Source organism: Monodon monoceros, unplaced genomic scaffold (genome assembly GCF_005190385.1).
Source record: "Monodon monoceros isolate NGI ecotype Baffin Bay Population unplaced genomic scaffold, NGI_Narwhal_1 Contig90_ctg1, whole genome shotgun sequence".
Taxonomy (NCBI): domain Eukaryota; kingdom Metazoa; phylum Chordata; class Mammalia; order Artiodactyla; family Monodontidae; genus Monodon; species Monodon monoceros.
Genome location: NW_021703691.1, coordinates 27,497 through 47,674, shown reverse-complemented (window position 1 = coordinate 47,674; position 20,178 = coordinate 27,497). Strand labels below are relative to the sequence as shown.

Genomic DNA, 20,178 nt, shown 5'->3' with positions numbered 1-20,178 from the left:
TGGCCCACAGCGTTTCTGTAGAGAAATCAGCTGATAGCCTAATGGGGATTCCCTTGTCACTAACTCTTTGTTTTTCTCTTGCTGCCTTTAGAATCCTCTCTTAATCTTTAACTTTTGCCATTTTTTTTTTTTGAAGATGTTGGGGGTAGGAGTTAATTAATTTATTTTTGCTGTGTTGGGTCTTCGTTTCTGTGCGAGGGTTTCTCTCTAGTTGTGGTAAGCGGGGGCCACTCTTCATTGCGGTGCATGGGCCTCTCACTATCGCGGCCTCTCTTGTTGCAGAGCACAGGCTCCAGACGCGCAGGCTGAGTTGTGGCTCACGGGCCCAGTTGCTCTGCGGCATGTGGAATCCTCCCAGACCAGGGCTCGAAACCGTGTCCGCTGCATTGGCAGGCGGATTCTCAACCACTGCGCCACCAGGGAAGCCCAACTTTTGCCATTTTTATTATAGTATGTCTTGCTGTAGGTTTGTGTGGGTTTACCTGGTTTGGGACCCCCTGTGCTTCCTCTACCTGGATATGTTTCCTTCTTTAGATTTGGAAAGTTTTCAGCCGTCATTTCTTCAGATACATTTGTGGTACCCTTTTCTCTTTCTTTCCATTCTGGAATCCCTATTATGTGTTGATTGGCACACTTTATATTCTCCCATAGGCCTCTTATATTGCTTTTTTTTTTTCATTTGGCTTTCTGCTTTTCTGATTGGGTCATTTCCTCATTTCCATTGGTCTACCTTCACTTATTCATTCTTCTGCGTTATTAATTCTGCTGTTCATTGCCTTTAGCTCAGCTTTTGTCTCTGCAAATGAGTTTTCTAATTTTTTTTGGTACCCTTTAGAGTTTGTTTCTTTTTTATAGTACTCGGCATTTCTGTTGATAGCCTTTCTTTTTTTAAAAAAAAATGTATTTATTTATGGCTACATTGGGTCTTTGTTCCTGCACGCGGGCTTTCTCTAGTTGCGGCGAGCGAGGGCTACTCTTCGTTGCGGTGTGCAGGCTTCTCATTGCGGTGGCTTCTCTTGTTGTGGCACACGTGCTCTAGGAGTGCAGGCTTCAGTAGTTGTGGTGCATGGGCTTCAGCAGTTGTGGCTTGCGGGCTCTAGAGCGCAGGCTCAGTAGCTGTGGCACACGGGCTTGGGTGCTCCGTGACATGTGGGATCTTCCCGGACCAGGGCTCGAACCTGTGTCCCCTGCATTGGCAGGTGGATTCTTAACCACTGCGCCACCAGGGAAGTCCCCGATAGCCTTTCTTAATTCCTTACTTTCCTTTTTGAACTCTGTGTCTGTTGGAGTGAAGCGGTCTGTGTTGTTGCTTCTTGCAGCAGCATTCTCTTGGTCTTTTAACTGGAGTGGTTCCTCTTCTTATTTCTCTTACTCTGTGCGTTTAGGAGAGACAATTTTCAGCTGTGGTTTTGGAGGGCTGTTGACACGTGGGGGCATCCCTGTGTAGCTCTCGTGGGTTTAACATATCTGGTACCAGGGCTGCTTTTAGCATGGATGCCTGTCAGCTCTTTCCTCAGTGTTTGCTGGCGGTTAATCCCCTTGCTAGGGGTGTGCAGATGTGGCGGCTGGCGACCAGTCCTGGGTTTCTCGACGGTGGCGGCAGCTTAGGCACACCCCGGGAGTATGCGACGGGAGTGGAGGTGGCTCACGACGCCTCCCGGAGCCCATGCAGTTGGCGATCACACACGCAGGGGAAAAGGCTACGATTGCAGGTCCCGCTCCCCCTCTCAGGCACCCCCCAAACAATGGTGCCCGGCCTCCAAGGCAACCCAGGCTTCCTCTGCGTACACCCTCAGTTGCACCGGATTGCAGCCCTACCACCCAGGCTGTCTCCACACAATCAACCCAAGTTTTCTCCCCAGGTCTGACCTCCGAGGCCGGAATTTCAGCACCCATTCCACCACCCCCCCCCCAAGGTGACCACCGTTATATTTTCTGTCTCTCTGATTTTGACTACTCACAGTACCTCCTATAAGTGGAACTGTACAGTATTTGTCTTATTTCATTTAGCATAACGTCCTTAAGGTTCATCCATGCTCTAGCATCTATCAGTATGTATCAGGTATATACGCCACCTTTTCTTTATCCATTCATCTGTCAGTGGATAGCTGGGTTTGTTCCATGTTGTAGCCGTTGTGAATAGTGCCGTGATGAACGTGGGCGTACAAGTATGTCTCTGAGACCCTGGTTTCAATTCCTTTGGGTATGTACCCAGAAGGGGGATTGCCAGATCACATGGTAAGTATACTTGATGAACCTCCATACTGTTCTCCATAGTGACTGTACCATTTTACATTCCCACCGACAGTGCACGGGGGTTCCACATTCTCCACACCCTCACCAAGTGCTTGTTGTTTTCTGTTGTTGTTGTTAGTAGCCATCCTAATGAGTGTCGGGGGGTATCTCATTGTGGTTCTCATCTGCATTTCCCTAGTGATTAGTGATGTTGAGCGTTTGTTCATGAGCTTATTGACCATTTGTATATCTTCTTTGGGGAAAGGACTATTCAAGCCCTTTGCCCATTTTTGAAATTTTTTTTTTTTTTTTTTGCAGTTGAGTTTTACGGGTTCTCTATTTATATCCTGGATACTAATCCCTTTTTGTTCTCTGGGGCCCACCACTGCACAGCCACGTGACGAGAGCATCTGTGCCATTGTCTCTCATGGCAGGAAGTCCCACGCGGAGCCAGGAAAGGGACGTCATGATGTCACAATATCATTGTGGTATAGACACGCCAGAGCATGGGGTACACCTCCAGACACGCTTGCTGCAGCAGGACCAGCACCTACAATGGGCGGGACCTCTCTGAGTGCAGGGTCTCTGCGGGGTGGCCTGAAGTTGCTGACGCCAGGATGTGCCAGATGAACAGGTGTGACCTAATTCATGCTGTTTAGAAAGACGCTGGGCAGTGAAGGCTCTGGCCCCGCCCCAGGGTCACTCGAGGTGGGACCGGCCGTGGCGGTGGGGGGCAGGGATTCGCACAAAGGGGAATGCAGAGTCGGGGCGTCTCCGAGGCAGAAACCGAGAGCTTGGGTCGGGCCAGGCATTCCAGAAAGAGGAAACCACCTCCAGCTGGTCTGGGGCACCGTCAAGGCTGCTCTGTGAGGCATGCTGCTGGCACAGGGCTGGGTTCTCACTCCCAAGTGGGGTCACGTCTGCAGCTCCCGCCTGTGCCAGGTACAGGAAGCACGGGGGAGGGAGCGAGGTGCCCGAGGACTCCAGCAAGGGCTAGGGCCACCCCTGACGCCCTGCCTGGCCCTGCAGCCTCCACCCCTTGCCCTCCAGCTCGAGCCAGCCGTTGGACGGGAATTGTGGATGGAGCAGGCAGGACGGATGCCTCTGCTCAGAACGGGCCCCCAGCCTGGCCCTGTGCGCACCCCCCTCAGAGAGGAGCACAGACCCCAGGTCACGCTGGGCTCAGATCTCTGACTCCTGCCCCGCGAGCTGGTTTTCAGGCGGAACACACATCCCGGGTGGGGACTCCCACGTGGCAGCCCCACGGGGAGTCGGGAGACAGTGGTCCCTCCATAGCCGTGCCACCCAGGGGACCTGCTGCCCCAGCACACGACCCGCCCGTCTCCTGCCCGCTCTGATGGGCCCTGGGAAAGAGCCTCTGGGTAACCCGTGCCGTCCTGGCCAGCAGCCCCAGTCGTCCGTTGAGTGGAGGGCAGGAAAGCCGGGGGTGAGTATGTTTGTTTCAAAATTATAAGCTACTCATTTGGTAGGAAAAAAAGTGGAAGACAGTGGGATTTCCAGGGCGGGAACCCTCCCCTCACAGCCACGTCCACCCTCCTGAGGGGGCTGTCGTGTACAAAGAGCATTTAATTAATTTATTTATTTCTTTACACATAACTGAAGTGATGTTACAGTACATAAGTTATTTACAACTGTGCAGTAATGTGTTGCAAAATAAATTATCTAGAAGGCAGCAAAAGTACATTGTGAACGTGTATAAAACTGTACAGCGTTTACGGGTACACTTTTTATATGATTATTGGCTCTGTAGTGTTTCAAGTTATGTTCTCAGAAAGAGAAACAAAATGCCCAAGATTAAAGGAAAAAATATACAAACCACGTGGATTTGACTCCATTAAAAACACAACCCGGAGTCCTGCCTGCGTGTCCCTGTGAGGCGGGCGGGCGGGTGGCGCAGCCAGGCCCTCACCCGGCCCGGCGTCCCAGCCCAGATCTCGGGCTGGCACCGTCGGCAGCTTCGTGGCGACAGGACGGCTGCCGGCCCGAAGCTCTCCCCACCCTCTGACCCGGAGGCCGCTGTTGGTGAGGGGTGGACGCCTTAACTTTTATTCTCTTTAGTCGATCAGAAATGAAACAAGGAATTTAAAAAAACGCTCTCCATCCTGCAGCTCCTGAGATGCCTGTGCAGCCGCCGGAAAAGAGCCTGAGGCTGCCGTGTCGGTGTCCGTGCCCGCGTCCCCGGCTCCTGCGTCCTCCCGCGGCGGCGGGTGTGAGAGAGCCGCACGCCGGGGGCCCAGCGCGGGCTTCTCCCTGGATGTCCCCACCGGGGACGTGGTCTCCTTCCACCGCCCGGACTCGGCGGCGGACTGGGGGGCTCGCCTGTGACCCGGGCAGCTGTCCCACCGCATCAGGCCGGAAGGAGCACGAAGTCGTCGTTGACGTCGACCATGGGCACGTAGAAGGACGGCACCTCGTTCACACACAGGGACTTGTGCCCGGCGGGGTCCAGCTCCTGCACCTTCAGCTGCCACTCCATCCTCTGCACAGCGTTGAGGGCCGCGGCCTCGTGCTGCTGCCGCATCAGGAGACACGTCTACGCGGGAAACGCAGCAGGTGAGGGGAGGGGAGGCAAGACCCCGGCCGCCCCCCGCACCCATTCCCCCTGCCGCAGCGCCTCCCGGGAGGTCGGGGCGGGGGACCCGTTCGCGCTCTGGCCTCAGGACGACCTCTTGCGTCTGGGTCTCGTCCTGCGCGGTGAGTGGCCTTGCTGACCACACGGGGGTCTGTCCATCGTCCCTGCTCTGTGCCCCCACCCTGGGGGTTTCAGCACAGCCTCTAGTCAGAACTCATAATAGCTTTCTTTGCTCTTCTGTTTTCATTTTCCATTTATCTTATTTATGGTTGGTGACATTGGCTTCATTTGCACTCACAGTGGAAATTATGCCTTTTAGAAATGCACTTGGTTAGTTTTTAAAAATTAATGTTCACGTGTTTACTCTTAGGCGTACTAAGTAAGGTAAACGGTTATACTACTAAAGGCGTACTCTGTACTTCATGTTGAGAAGGGAGAATGTTGAAACTGAAATAATGACGGTACCTGGGTTACCAACAGCACGTGGGGGGGGCGGGGGCGGCGTTTGGGGTACAAGGCGGGTGACACAGCACAGCAGGCGAAAGACCAGCCTTCATATGGACAGAGTTAACGGAGTGACAGTGTGCAGGAAGATCATCTTATTTTCTTCGACGTGCACACGAGCATGCAGGGCCAGGTATCACAATTTCTGATTTGCTTAAAATAGTTCAGTTAAAAAAAGTGTTCTGGAAACAAGCCCCACATGCCCCAGCGGCCAGCCGTGTCCTCCTCGGCATGCCTGGGCCGCTTGTCATCCTCAGGGAGGCTTGAACAAAAGGCGTGACAGCTCAGACACCCTCAGGAGTCCAGCTGCTTTCACCTAATTTAAAGCGTTCTTGACTAGAATTGTACGTACCCCTGAGTTTTCAGTTACTAAAATGAAATTGTTTGTTGGGCTAAACCCCTGAAACATGACCAGCATGTCCGGAGAGTTGTCCCAGGGCTGCAGGAACTGAGGGTGGGCAGCCTGTCTCCTGAATAGGACCTCGTCCACCCTGTGCTCTGAGACCAGTGGCCACGCGGGTGGCCGTTTCGTGCCCCTGCACTCTCCGTACTTCACCAATTCCTTTTTCTATCCATCTATTTTTCTTATTGGTTTGTAAGTTCTTGGCACGTTAAGGAAATGAGACTTAACGTTGTCTTTGTAATGCACCAAATCTAACTTTGCTTTGGTCAGAAATTTTTTCTCTCTTGTAAGTTTCCCGTGCAGCTCCCTTCAGGCTGGCTGGTGGTGGGAGGAGTGACCGTGGGACCCCCGAACGGTCACCTTTGCAGCTTGTTAGAAACACGGCCTGGACCCGGCCTCAGCTGGGCCTGAACGCCCTGTAGGCTGGTTCCTCTCTGCTCTGGCCTCTGGCCTCCTGGCTGCCCCTCTGGGTGCGCTGCCGCAGTGCCGGAGGCAGGGTCACTGAGGCAAGGGGTGAGGCTGGCAGCCCAGCGCAGGAGCCTGGGTCACGCCTCCATCAGCTCCACGCAGCGGGCCCTGCCTCCTGGGGCTTCCCGGTGGTGCCGGCTTCTAGGTGTTAATTCTGTAACGGGCATGTCACTGCCGGTCAGTGTTCACGGGGGACCCCGGGTGCAACCCTCGCACCTGCAGACAAGGACTTGCTTCTTACTTGCTAATCTCTCTCTATCTCCCCCCCATCCTCTGCCCGCTGCACTGGTCAGCACAGCCAGGGGCAGGGGTGATGGGTGGATGCTGTGACCTTTGAGGAGGGCTCAAGGTGGGGTCCCACAGAGGTCTGACCGCCAGCTGGTGACAGGAGCTGCTCCCCGCACACCTGGACAGGAGGGAAGACACTCTAAGAGGCAACATGGGGGCGGGGAGGCCTCGGCTCCCTCACTGCCAGCTGGGCTCAGAGCGAGTCTGAAGCTGCCTCCTCCGAACACGGCCCTGCCGCCCCCGCCCAGAAGAGCCCTGGCCCCGCCGCCGCCGCCGGGGCCGGGGCTCACCTTCATGCGGTCATACTTGTCGTCCACGTCCTGCAGCCAGGAGATGAACTGGCGGGCGTTGAACCGGTCCCGCACTGACTTGTTCTCATCACCCTGGCGGGAGAGTGAAGCACGTGTGGGCGTCCGGGAGGGGTGGGCCTGGCACGCCAAGCCCCGGGTCACCCGGTCAAGGGCTCCCTCCCCCACCAGCTCTCCACGCCGTCCGTGGGGGGAGCTGCCCTGTGGTGACCCAGGACCCCGGCGGCGCGTTCAGGCTCCCCTCCGTCTCCGTCTCCTGGGGAGGCCCCAGGGCGAGCTGGCGAGGGTAAAAAGCGGCAGTGACTTTTCCTTTGACAGGACGTCTGCGAGGCCTGGGGTGGCTGCAGGCCGCCCACAGTGGACTGTGGTTTACAGGCAGGGCAGCCTCGGGGAGCAGTAGGTCCCCACAGGCTCTTGCCGGCTGGGTTTGCAGGGCCTCCCGGGTCTCGGGGCGGGAAAGTCTCTCTCTCGCCCAGCCACACGCAACCACCTGCCTGGGGAAAGCCCAGGCCCCACTACAAAGGGGCTTGAGGGGAGGAGGCTGCAGCCTGAGAGTCCTGTCTGTCGTCTCCTTGACATTCAGAGGAAACCCAGCAATCCCTTAAAGGGGAGCAGATTCTTTTTTCTTTCAGATGCAAATATCAAAAAAAGCAAAGCTTCCACCCAATCCCTAAAATACTTTGTGGACAAATGTTTTTGCTTTAGGGCAAATTCGTTGCTATGCGTAGTACGTTCAAGTAGAAACTTAAAGAGGTATCCTTAAAGGCTACGTGTGAGGACTCTTTAATGCACTAAAAAGAAATCAGGTTTAACTGAACCACCGTACGTCACCATGCGGCCAACCTGGGAATGCTGCTCAGACACCCAGGGGTCTATGTGATCCACCTGTGGGCCTGGGGTCACTAGGGGCCTCCGTCAGAAGGGAACTCAGCACCGAGGCCTGGCCCAGAATGACACGCTCTGGGCTGAGAGTCACAGTGGCTGCGGGGGAGGAGAGAACATCAGGGAGGACGGGAATCAACTTGCTTTCTGCACATTTTAGATCTCCAGCGTGTCAGCCGATGGGTGGGGCCCTCAGGAGCACAGGTACCACAGGGACAGCACAGCAGTCGGCTGGGGAAGGGTGTGACCTCATGGGACAAACACAGCCCTGGGGGCGGAGGGAGGCGGCCTGGACTCTGGTGGACAGACAAGGCACACCGTGTGTCCAACTGCTGGGCGCGCCCTGGGCCCGCGTGCCCGTCGGGGGCAGCAGCCCTGTGGTCCCCAGCGTGACAAGCCTCTCTGGGGCCTTCGGTGAGGAAGCCCTGGTGCAGCAGCTCCGCCCGCTGCGCGGGCAGACCGCACGTGAGTCTCCGGGGGCCCGTGACCCCAGCGCCGCTCCAGCCCCCCGCAGGCCCTCTCACCCGGACGCCCACCTGGCTCTCGAGCGGCATGTTGTACACCTCCGAGTCCAGCAGCATGGTGCAGGCGCTGAATGGCACCGCCTGGTTCGCGATGGTCCTCGCCGCCCGGCAGTGAACCCGCAGGATCTCCTGTTCGCAGGAGACGATCAGCTTCTCCTGGAAGAGAGGGGCTGGTGAGCTGAGAGCCACCCGGGCCGGGCGCACTGGGCCCGCGGCTGCCCGCTTACCCGCTCGATGCTGTGCTGCAGGCGCAGCTTCCCACGCACGGCCTCCTGCTGCTTGAACAGCTCCTTCAGGGGCTCCGCCAGGGAGGGAGGGGGCGCGATCTGCAGTCACAGGGGGAGACGGGGGTCAGCGGGGGCCGTGAATCACCCCAGCCGCCCCACTTGCAGGAGTCACCCCGGAGACCACGGTCCCATGAAGACGTGGACGCGCTGGGGGATGCCTGTCCCCAAGAGTAGGTGAGCGAGCGCCCGTCCCCCCTCCCCCCCCCCCCCCGTGTGGCTGGGAGGAGGGTGGCCGGGGAGGGAGCGGCAGAGATGGGGGAGGCGAGGGAAGCTAAGAACAGAGGGCATCTGCACCTCGGCCCTTGCGCAGCCAAGAGGGGATGGAGGAGGGGCAGGGTGTCCTCTGTTTACCGTGGGCTTCACGCACCCTGAGACCCACTGGGACACAGCTGCCCAGAAGCCACACGAACAGGACAACTGGGCCCGCCCCTCTTCCCAGGGCGTCAGTGAGGGAGAGGGCTCGCCGGGGCACTACCCCCAGATGCCGGAGGCCACCCCTGAACCCAGGAGGGCGCTTCTCCCAGGAGAAGAAGCCGGTGCTTCCAAAACACACAGGAAGCGTGTCACAACAGCACCAGATACGGGCTGGAGCCTCTCGTGGGGCCAGGAAGCACGGGACTGCCGAGGAGCCCCTCCCGGGTGGCCGAGGCCAAGTAGGGTGCGGTGGCTCATGTGGCCACAACCTCGGGCTGGAGGGGAGGAATAATGCCCACGGTACAGTGGCCGCCACAGACAAGACCCTCTGAGGGGCTGGACTCGAGGCCCAAGCTCAAGGTACATGCTCTCTTCCAACTTTTCGGTCCAAAATTCTCAAAACCTGAGATGAAGCCACCCAGCCGGGTCTCTTTGGCTGCACGTCCTGCCCATCATGCCCCGGGGGCCCAGGGCGCCGGCCTCCCCTTGCCTCTTGGGCGCCTGCGGTGGTCTCTGTATAGGGGTCTTGTTTGGGGCTGTTGTGGGTGTGAGGTCACCTCCATTTCACCCTCCCCGGCTCCAGAGGGTGTGGGAATGAGGCCTCGGCCTGCCCTCACCCCCAACAGCCTGGGCCTGGCTGCGGGGCGACAGGCTGTGAACCAGAGCCCGCCGCTAGAACGGAGCCCGCCGCTAGAAAGGGCTGAGCTCCAGGAGACGCACAGGCTGCTGCGGGGTGAACTCGGGTGGCGGGGGTCCAGGGGGAGGCAGGAGCACGGCTTTCTCTCTAGTTTCCAAATGTTCTAGGGGGCCACGGTGCTGTTTGTCTAAATTTTAGTTACTGAAACCAAACAGCAGCAAAGTCTCACTGACCAGGGATCCCAGGCCAGGTTCCCCTGCATCCAGTGCCTCGAGCTCCCCCTCTCGGCTCCACTTCCTGCCTGGGAACAGGCGGCGCAGGCCGAGGTCTGAGCGCAGGACGCATCCCATGCAGCACCGACGACCGTTACGGGGGCTTCTCCCAGGCCCGAGAGACAGAACAAGCCGAAAGCTGGGCTTTTTTTCCTCACGGCGGTGGGGGGGGGGGTGGGGTGGGGTGGGGTGGGGTGGGGTGGGGTGGGCTGGTCAAAAACTGAGGCAAGTCCGCCACACAGCTGTGGATGGGCAGCACCTGGGCAGCACCGTGAAGCCTGGGGGCCGGGGCAGCTCTGGCTACCACTGAGCACAGGTGGCTGAGATCAGCTTTACTGGCCGCAACGCCTGTGCCTGCTGCCTGGGGGGGCGGGCGGGGCAGCAGCACGTGGAGGATGCGCGCTCCCCGCGTGGCTTTCTTCGTGTGGCAGGACCTGCCAACGGCCCGCGTCTGGGCGTGAAGAGGCAGTGGGGTGTGCGCGGCGGGGCTCGGACAGGTCACGTCTGCACAGACGTGGGGCGAACCACCCAGGGGAGGGGGCACGCGAACAGACGGCCGAGAGGCGGGGCGTGGGCCTGACTGGGCAGGTGGGGAAGCCCGGAAACCCGAGGAAGGACCTGCTCTGAGGAGGCAGGAGAGGTGCCCTCAGGCCTCTAGAGGAAAAGGTCTGGGCTCGGGCCTTGGGTTGGCACCGTGGGGCCGCTGGGGGCCAGGGTTGGAGTCTGGGGAGCCCTCGGGCTGCGGGGGCACTGAACCAGAGAGGGGGCCAGGCGTGCCCCACGTGGGTGGAGCCTGGGTCAGCCAAGGTCCAAGCACGCGGACTGGGTGGGAGCCGCCATGGGGCAGACGGAGAATGACAGGGAGGACAGCGCAGCGGGTCCTGGGCCTGGGGGGCGCCCCCCGCCCGGGCAGGCACTCACCACGGGGATGTGCAGCTTGCTGAGTGGCTTGCCGTCCAAGAGGTAGGAGCCGGTGTAGGTGACGTACTCGGCGTAGCACTGGGGCGCCTGCGGGCTGATGTAGCAGAGGATCTTGCGCTTCTCCTCAATCTTCTTCCTGATCTGCAGGTACTCGAAGTACGGGTTGGACCTGTCGCTGTGGTAAGGCTCGATGTCGTCCAGCTTGATGGCGTCCACGATGGCAGCCAGCGTCTGCTGGATCACCTCCCGCGTCTGACGCGTGGACGTGTGCATCTGCTGGGCCAGCTGCTGGCTGGAGCGCTGGAAGCGGCGTTTGCGCGGGTGCTGGGCCTGGGGGTCGTCATCCTCAGAGCCGCGGCCCTTGGCCCTGGGGGTGGGCGCGGCCGCAGCCTCCTTCTCGGTGGGCGGCGAGCTCTGCTTCTGCTGGTTGGCCAGCATCTGGGCCCGGGTCCTGGTCATGCGCTGGGGGATCTCCTCCACCTTGGGCGCCTTTGGGGCTTCGGCTGTCGGTTTGGGTTCCGGTTCGGGGGCTTCAGGCTGGACGCCGTCCGGAGGCCCCTCGAGCCCGGCACTGTCCTGGGGGCCGGCCCCATCCGCTGCGCGGGCCTGGGCCGAGCCGTCCCCGGGGGCGTCGGGAGCACTGTGGGGCGTGGCCGAGGGGTCTGGGCCCTCGGCCTGCTCGTCCCCACTCCCCGGTGGATGCTGCTCTGAGGGGGCTGGCGTGGGCCCAGAGCCAGGGTCGGAGTCCTCGGGGGCCCTCCCCTCCGGCCCGGCCCCGGCCTCCACTGTGGCCTCGGGCAGCGCGACTGGTTTCGGCTCCTCTGGGGGCTCAGGCGCAGGCTCGGTTGTGAGCCGGGCGGCCACCTGGTCAGGAGGCAGCACCCGCTGTTCCTCAGCAGCTGCCACAGAGACATCCCCGCCGCTCGGGAGCGCAGGGGCGTTGTCCAGAGGAACGAGAGGACTCTCTTCCACAGGCTCTGCTTCGACATCGGAAACATCCTTCGTCTGGAGAGGAAGCTCCGGCAGCGAGAAAGGCCCCAGGTCGAGGTCATCCTCGGTGGCGGGGAAGGCACCGGGCCAGGGCACCGGCTCCACCTGGCCGAGGGCAGACAGGTTGTGACCACTTTCCAGGAAGTTGTTCTCCAGGGGACCCAGGGCCTCCACCTGAGCCACGGCCGTCACACACGCAGGCTCGGGGGGCGCGTCGGGGGGCGCTTCCGGAAGGGACTTGCAGTTACTGAAGAAGGACTCCAGCCTGGAGGGAGGGGCAAACGCGGCTGGCTCTTCTAAAGCAGAGACCGCGGCCGGGACTGCTTCCCCGGCCTCGTCCTTGACTTCCAGTCCCGGCTCGGGGACCGACAGAGGGTATGAGACAGGCGACACCGGGTAAGGGGGCTCCGGGTGGAGAGACTCGGCAGAGCAGAAGTGTTTCGGGGACTCCGGGAATCTCTGTGGGGACTTCAGCAGCAGGTCGGACCCCACGGGCCAGCTGGCGGGGTTTTCGGGGGTGCCCCCGATGAGGCCAGAGGGGAGGCCCTGCTCCACGGTGGCGGGGTGCGCCCACTCGACCGGCTCCTCTGTGATGACGGTGCTGAAAGGGCCCTCGTCCAGGGGCTCCAGGAAGCTGGGCTCCGGGGGGATGATGGCCGCGGTGGCCTGCTGGTCCTCCGTGGCATCCAGGGGAATGCCAAGGTCAGGGGGAAGGGCCCCCTCCATGGACGGGGCCAAGAGCTCGTCTCTGTGTGAAGGGGGGGACTTCGTCGGTAAGCCGGAGAAGGCACCCTCTGGGGATGGGGTGATGTTGGCTGCGGCCGCAGGCGGACAGTGCAAGGCGTCCGCTTTGGGGGAGGGGATGCCATAGTCCGGGGAGTAATACCCCGGAGACAAGCAGGCGAACTTCTCGGTGGGTGCTGGGGGCCCCAGGGCCTTGTCCTCCGGGTGCTGCCCCGGCGAGCTGTAGCTGGGCGCCGCAGGGACGCTCTGCTGTCTGAACAGCTTGTCCCCGAGTCCGAACTCTTCCTCAGGGGTCCTCCTGATGTCCACAGACACCGAGCGGTAAAGGTTCGCGCACAGCGGCCTCGTAGGTGTCTGGCCCGGTGTTTCTGAAGTCCCGCTGGCGGCCACGGAGAACCTGTCAAAGAAGGAGGGCGAGCAGGCGCTGGCTGACGTGCTGGACACGGGCTGGGGGTCTGTGCAGTCGAACATGAGGTCGGGGTAGTCGTCGGCGCTGCAGGACGGGGTCCGGGGCGTGTGCATGGCCTCCTCGTAGCTGGGGCAGGACACCACCGAGGCGGGGGTGGGGACCCCGGTGGGCCGGCCATGGTCCGGCCTGGGGGAAGCGGGCAAGACCTCTTTCATGTGGGGGCCTGCCAGCCAGTCTCGGGGGTCCACGGCGGGTCCCGGGTGGGGCTTGTTCTCGGCAGCAGGGGTGGCAGGGGCTGACTCCTTGAGCTTCCTGTCCTTCGGGGCAGGGTCCAGCCCCAGCGGCTTCTTCGGCGGGCCGTCCAGGCCCTTCTTCCGCCCGTCCTCGGCGGGCCTGGCCTTGTCCTTGAGCTTGGGGTCACCAGACCGGTGGCGCAGCTTCTCCATCTGCTTCATCCTCTCCTTGTGCCGCTTGTGGCGCTCCTCGATCTCCAGGTCCTTCTGGGAGAGCATCCGCTCGAAGCTCGTCATCATCAGGTCCCCGTCGCCCAGGAGCTTCTCCCGCGGCCGGACGTCTTTCTTACCGGGGTCTCTGACCGGAAGGAGCTTGTCGTTCCCGTTGCTCAGCTTTACGGGGTCGCCCTTGTCCTTCTCCAGATTCTCCTTGACCTTCTCCTTCAGCTTGGCCTCGCCAAGCTTCCCGCCCTCGTCCTTGGGCTTGTCTCGGAAGGAGCCGGGAGGGTTGTCCTTGTCCCTGGCCGCGGGCTTGAGCTCCTCCCGGTGGTGCCGCGGGGGCCCGTCCCCGTGCCGGTCCCGGTGCCGCTCCTTCTCGTCCCGCCACCGCTCCCGGTGCTTCTCCCGCCGCCTCTTCTCCTTCAGGAGGCTCACGGTGCTAGAGCCGTAAGGCCTCAGTTCCTTCTCTACCTTCTTGGGAGGTTCTCTTTCAGGATCATTTTTCTCCTTCTTTTCGGTAGAAAACAACTCGATGGTTTTCTCTAACTCGTCCTCTGCGTCGGCCTTGATGCTGCCGTAGGAGAGGCCGTAAGTGTCGGCCTCCAGGACCTCCTTCTCGTACTGGCTGCTGTCCTTCCGGCCGCCCGTGTCCTTGCAGTCGTCGCTCTTCTCCTTCTTCTCGGGTTTGTCTTTCCTGACCCGCTCTCGGTCATGGCTCTTCTTGGAGGAGGACGAGGCGTGCCGGTGCCGCTCCCTCTCCCGCGCCCGCTCCTCCGGGGGCTCCGGGAAGGGCGCCTCCAGGAGGGCGCCGAGGCCCGGGTCGTGGCCGCGGTCGGGGAAGCCGTCCGACGACGCGTCGCTGGCCTTGTCGTTGGAGTCCTCGCGCAAGTCCTGCAGCGCCGCCTCCTCCAGCCGCTCCAGCAGGCTCTTCTCCGCGTCGGTGCCCTTGCTCGCCTTCCTCTCGCGGCCCTGCTCCCGGTCCGCCCTCTCCCGGTGCCTGCTCTTGGCCTTGTCCTCCACAGGGGGCCTCTTCTCCCCCTTCTCGGGGAGCCTCTGCTTGTTCCTCTTGTCCTGCGTGGAGTCCACCAACGCTCGGTCCTTCCTGTCCTTGTATTTTTCCGTGGACTCTCTATCCTTCTTCTCTTTGTGCTTTTCCAAGGTTTTTTCTTTCTTGTCCTTCCCCCCGTCTGTGGCGCCCTTCTCCTTCTTCTTCTCTCTGATTTCTTTGTCTTTCTGCTTCTCCGCATGCTGCCTGTCGGCCGAGTGCTTCCGGTGCCTGTCGGGGGGGTGCGGCTCCCGCCCGTCCTCCCTCTCGGGGGGGCCATCCCCCCGCCCCTCGCCGGCCTCCCCGACTTTGAATCCGCTCACCGCGTAGTCATCTTTTTCATCTTCGCTTTCATCAGTGAATATGTCTGCAATGTACCAGCTTTTCTCTTTACCCTTCTTTTCATCTTTCTTTTCAGAGAAGTCCTCGGAGAGAATTCCGGGGAAAGTCTTCTCCCGTTTGTCTTTACCTTGGTCGAGAGATGCTTTTCTCTCTTTGTCTTTGCTGTGCACGTCTTTATGCTTTTCCTTGGCGTCCTTTTTCTCTTTGAAACACTTATCAAGTTCTTTGTCCTTCTGACACTTCTCAAGCATCAGTCTTTCGTTTCTGTCCTTGTCACTGGACTTCTCTTTGTGCTTCTCCAGCTTTAGCCTCTCCTTCCTCTCCTTCTCTCTCGCCGGGTGGTGCCTCTCCCAGGGCTCCAGGCTCTTCCCGAAGTCGCAGTCGGGCCTGTCCTTGAAGACTCCCTCGCAGCCGCACTCCTTCAGGTCCTCCCTGTGCGCCTCCTCGGGCTTTGCGCGGCCATCTCTCCGCTCCTTGGCGGCCTCGGGGGGCTCCTTCCTGTCCCGGCCGCCTTCCGCACACTCCCGCCTCCTCCTGTCCTTCTCGCAGAGGTAGCCGGGCACGGCCCTGTACCTGTCGGCAGCGTGCTCTCTCCTCCGCTCCGAGCCCCGTTCCAGGCAGTCCCTGTCCTTCTTCCGAGAGAAGATGTCCCTGTCCGTGCGCTTCTCCCGGGCCTTGTTCTCCCGCCTCTTCTCCCTACTGTCCTCTTTCACCGTCTCCAGGATCAGCCTGGCCACAGACTCGCTCTTCATGTCCCTGTAGTCTGTCACTGCAGAGTCCCAGCTGTCTTCCCCTTTGAAATCGAAGGATGAATCCGACAAGTCAGAGAACCACCGATCCTGGTCATCAGAAAGACTAAACTTGGTGTCTTCATTCTCCAGAAACTGACTTTTGTTACAATATTCATCAAAAGCAGACTCCTCCCTATACACTTTTTTGAGTTTTTCTTTATCCTCTTTGAAGGTCTTCTCCCTCTCTTTTGAAATTTTATCCTCTTTAAAGTCATTCTTTTTCTCTAACTTGGAGGGCCTGTCTTTGGACTTCTTCTTTCTTTCCTCCTTGTAGAGCCTCAGCTTTTCCTCTTTTGGAGATTTTTCCTTCAGCAGCTTCTCCTTGTCGGCTTTGCTGCACCGGTCCTTCTCCTCCCGGAAGGCCCTGCCCCCGTCCTTGTTCAGCTCCCTGATTCTCTTGAGCGACTTCTCCTCTCTGGAGACCTTGATCATCTCGTCCTTGAAGAGCCACTCCTTCTCCTCCGACTTCATTTTGCTGAGCTTCTCCTCCTTCTTACAGGGGTCTCTCTCGTGTTTTAGGCCTTTCAGCTTGCCCTCAGCCGGCACGTCGTCCAGGAGGATCGCCTTGTCTGCCCTCTGCTTGGAGTCCTCGTACTCGTAGGTGAAGCTCTTCAGCTTCAGCTCCTGGCTGACGGAGCACAGCCCCTTCTCCTTGCTTTTGTGTTTATGTTTCGTCTTGTGTTTCTTGACGACTTTGCCCTCCTTGTCCAGCTTGGGGATGGCGCCGTCCCCGCCAGGATGGAAGGAGTTCTTCCTATCGGGCAGTGCGCCCTGCAGGCCGGCCCTCTTCCTGTGCTCCTGCCTCTTCCTGACCGGCTTCAGTGACTCCACGCTGGAGCCCTCGGAGGAGCCATCAGACTCGCTGCTCAGTCTCGTCCTCGTGGAGTCTGATAAGGAGCTGACCTCGGACCAGGCTGGAGAGGAGATGGTTTTCCAGTTGTCTGTCCGCCAGTGCTTGGCGTGTGGGTCCGCGTGGCTGGGGTTATGCTTCTGGGGGGCGGAGCTGCCGTGGGACGAGGTGGAGGAGGCGGACAGGGAGCTGAACAGGGCAGGGTCCTTCAGCACCAGCGGGGACTCCTTGAGGCAGCCGGGGCTCCCCGCCGAGCCCCCACCGTCCTCGCCGCTCTCCGAAGACTCGCTCTCGGACTCGGAGGAGCAGAACTTGTCGCTCCTCTTCCCAAACCGCACTTCCTTGCCCTTGGTTTCCTTCTTCCGCTTCTTCTTCACTTTCGTTCTCTCCTGCTGCTGCTTGCAGCTGGAAGGCTCCCGTGTCTTGTTGCCAGGCAGTGTCGTGTGAGCCGAGAGTCTCAGCTTCTCCCCGGTCCCCACGGCGACACCGACGTCCTCCTCGTCTGACGTGTCCGACAAGATGCGGTGAGACGCCTTCTTTGGTGCAATCGTGCTGTTTTTAGTGTAACTTTTCACTTCCATTTTGGGTATAGAAATAAAACTATTTGACTTAGTTTCCTTCCTGTAATCCTTTTTCAGCAAATGTTTGTCGTCCACGGGAGGGATTCTGTCCTGCTCGTCGTCCTCGTCGAACTCATACTCATCCTTGACGGGGGTCACAGTTTTCTGGGGCTCCGGATTCTTAGTCTTGTGCTTCAGACCTTTCTCAAACTCGGAGTCCGTGTTATTGCCGTCGACTGAGCTGGAAGGTGCGAACGATGGGGCGTCGTCCTCCTCCTCGGAGCTCTCTGCGGGGACAGGGGGGAGGAGGTCAGAGGTGCTTCAGGCAGGGGCTGCGGGCACCTGGGGAGGGGAGGGGAAGGCGCCCGCCCAACAAGCGCGTCACCTGGCTTAGTTCAGGTTGAGGCTGGCCCTGGGCAGAGGGGCTACAGAGAGGTCTGCACAGACACGGGGCTGGAGGCCCTGCACGGAAGCCCCCCATCCCGGCTCAGGGGGGGGACTCCTCACGGGCCAGAAGCTCCCGTCAGCAGCAGGCATCCAAGGAGGCTGCCGGGAGAGCCCTGCTGACCGCGGTGACGCCACCTGCCCAGCCCGCACCCCCGCAGCACTGACCGGCCGAGCTCTCCTCGCTGGACGTGTAGGTGCCCTTGCCCAGCAGCAGGTTCACCATGGTCGGGGAGCTGGCCACCTTGAGCGGCGTCTCGCCCTTCCTGTTGCTCTGCTGAGGGTTCCCTCCATACCGGAGCAGCAGCTTCACCACCTGCGGAGCAGTGAGAGGCCCGTCAGGGACCCTGAGAAACATTGAGCGGCCACCATGCCGATGCCCAACTGCGGCCCCTTCACAGGGCCTGAGCACGACCAGGCCAAGGGGTGGAGGCTGTTCACGCTGCCCGCGAGGCCTCTCCCACCAAAGACCCACCACTCAAACAGGCTGCTCCTCTCGAGCCGCCGGGTTCCTGCAACTTGGGGGGAAGGCTTTTATGGGGGGGTGGGGGCGGGGGCGTGTCACACAGTAGAGAAAACAAAGACCAAGCGTGTGCAAGCAGGTTTATTGCATGTTTGTTTATTGCAGGAAAGTAAGATCACCTGTCGCTAATCCGTGCCCAGGACCCACTGAACGCCAAGGACAGCAGACCTCACTTTACTGCGCTTCAGATGCCGTGTTGTCTACAGGCTGAGGGTCTGTGGCGACCCTGCACCCAGCAAGTCTACTGGCGCCATTTCCCCGACAGCATTTGCTCACTTGGTGTCTGTGTGTCACATTTTGGTAGTTCTCGCGGTATTTCAGACCCTCCACCAGCAAAAAGATCACGACTCCTGGAGCTTCAGGTGACAGTTACATTTTTTAGCAATAATGTATTTCTTCTTTTTTTTTTAAGGCCGCATGACACAGCATGCAGGATCTTAGTTCTCTAACCAGGGATTGAACCCGTGTCCCCTGCAGTGGAAGCGTGCAGTCTTAACCACTGGACCGCCAGGGAAGTCCTGCAATAATGTATTTCTTAACGAAGGAGTGCAACTTGTTTATAGATACTGCTATTGCACACCAAACGGCAACTGTCCAGTGCAGACAACGTTCAGATGCACCAGGAAACCAAAGAATTCTGTGTGACTCACTCCATCTCGATCCTCGCTTCACTCGGGTGGCCGGGGCGGAACCGACAGCCTCCCCCAGGTGCCTGGCAAACGGGACGGCGGCCTCCACTTCAGCCCGGGCTGCACGCAGGTGTACCTGGGTCTGCATGGCAGGAGCAGGACACTGCTTCCTGGGCAGGTGCTCCCCTGCCCTCTGACAAATCACCACAGTGTTGGACAATCCTGGGGTCAGAGTCAGGGCTCTGGTCCCGTGTCCTTGCTGTCTGCCAGCCGACGAACACCCCAACTGCTTCAGGCCACCACGTTCCCTGGCTACGGCCCCTCCCTCTGAGACCAGCAACGCAGGTTAAGTCCCCTCAATGCTGTCCTCCCTCCGGCCGAGAAAGGGTCTCCACCATATGCAGCCCCGAAGGCCACCAGCCCACCCGGACAGTCCTGGGTCATCTCCCATCTCCTGGCCCTCAGCCTTCTCCCCTCTGCAGAGCCCACACCTGAGGCCACGTGTCCATTGTCTCTCACTGCTCCCTAATAACAAGTTTAAAGACAATTACACAAGCGGAGATTCAGGCGGTGGCCCTCTCCCTCCCAGCTCCATCACCTACCAGCCAGCCAGCCTCATTTCACCCATACCCCATACCTGCCCACTGCCCCGGGTATCTTTTTTTTTTTTAATTTTTGGCTGTGTCGTGTCTGTCTTAGCTGTGGCAGGCGGGACCTTTCGTTGCGGTGCGTGGGCTTCTCTCTAGTTGCGGCGCGTGGGCTTAGTTGCCCCATGGCATGTGGGATCTTAGTTCCTTGACCAGGGATCAAACCTGCATCCCCTGCGTTGGCAGGCGGATTCTTAAGCACTGACCACGAGGGAAGTCCCTGCCTGCCCTGGTTGTTTTTAGCAAATCCCAGATATTTCATAAAGTTTTTCAGCATACTTCTCTAAAACGGCTCTTAAGAAACAGTAACAACGAAAACCCCATAATGCCATCGTCTTCCCTAAAACGTTAACTAATTCCTGACGTCAGCTCTATAATCAGCACTCGGGTGTCCCAGGTGTCTCGGCATCCTGAGCTCAGAGCACCTCCCAATCTCTCCCTGCGCCAACGCGTCATTTTCACACTGGCCACACTGCCGGTTCCCTGACACCTGCCTACAGTGACCAGCGGGGCCGCCACGACAGACCAGATGCACTCAAACAGCTGCCATGTGTCATCACACGCACCATCCCAGCTCTGGCCAGGGGCCTCCTGGACAGTGTGGTGGTGACCGCAGCCAGACCCTCACCTACACGTGCGGCTCCTGCATTGGACCTAAGGGGCCGTGCCCCAGGTGCTCACGGCTCCTGGGCTGCTCACCCCATGTTGTCTACCCCCGTCCAGGCTGCCGGGTCTGGCAGCAGCACAGGGACGAGGACAGGCAGAGCCCCCCTGCCTCTGGGTATGACCACTCACCTCCTAATGGCTGACCACAGCTGAGTGGCCAGAGCAGGGCCCTGACACACAAGCCACAGACGGCGAGAGGCCACCCAGGTGCTGACCCAGGGTGAGAAAGCTGGGCTGGAGGGGAGGCGGGGCCTGTCAAAGATTCACTTCCTGGTCACCCCACACACAGGAAGGACAGAGAAACAGGTGGCTGCGGACCAGCGCACAGTCTAATGGCAGGCCTGCCGGGG

The 20,178-nt window shown here is 59.9% G+C and overlaps 1 protein-coding gene and 2 long non-coding RNA genes across 7 annotated transcripts in view; 2 read left to right on the top strand and 1 right to left on the bottom strand.

Moving 5' to 3' along the window:
• Window positions 1-3,813: 3,813 nt before the first annotated feature.
• The window catches only part of LOC114891758 (ankyrin repeat domain-containing protein 11-like), a 31,855-nt gene continuing 15,490 nt past the window's right edge, over window positions 3,814-20,178 (bottom strand). For 2 of the 5 annotated variants that reach the window (XM_029216076.1, XM_029216061.1), the window contains 6 exons: window positions 17,532-17,679; window positions 10,737-17,206; window positions 8,433-8,531; window positions 8,218-8,361; window positions 6,782-6,874; window positions 3,814-4,789 (listed from right to left, as the gene is read on the bottom strand). In XM_029216076.1, the coding sequence (XP_029071909.1) occupies window positions 4,604-4,789; window positions 6,782-6,874; window positions 8,218-8,361; window positions 8,433-8,531; window positions 10,737-17,206; window positions 17,532-17,679 (7,140 nt within the window). In that variant the 3' untranslated portion in view covers window positions 3,814-4,603. Of the gene's footprint in view, window positions 4,790-6,444; window positions 6,610-6,781; window positions 8,362-8,432; window positions 8,532-10,736; window positions 17,207-17,531; window positions 17,680-20,178 lie in introns of all 5 variants that reach the window. The other 3 variants (XR_003792598.1, XR_003792597.1, XM_029216070.1) reach the window with 2 other exon arrangements.
• On the top strand, window positions 8,226-9,723 carry LOC114891779. Its single transcript, XR_003792602.1, has 3 exons — window positions 8,226-8,378; window positions 8,598-8,666; window positions 8,932-9,723. It is a non-coding gene; the product is annotated as an uncharacterized LOC114891779 (long non-coding RNA).
• Window positions 16,644-20,151, top strand: LOC114891776. Its single transcript, XR_003792600.1, has 3 exons — window positions 16,644-16,883; window positions 16,998-17,167; window positions 17,992-20,151. It is a non-coding gene; the product is annotated as an uncharacterized LOC114891776 (long non-coding RNA).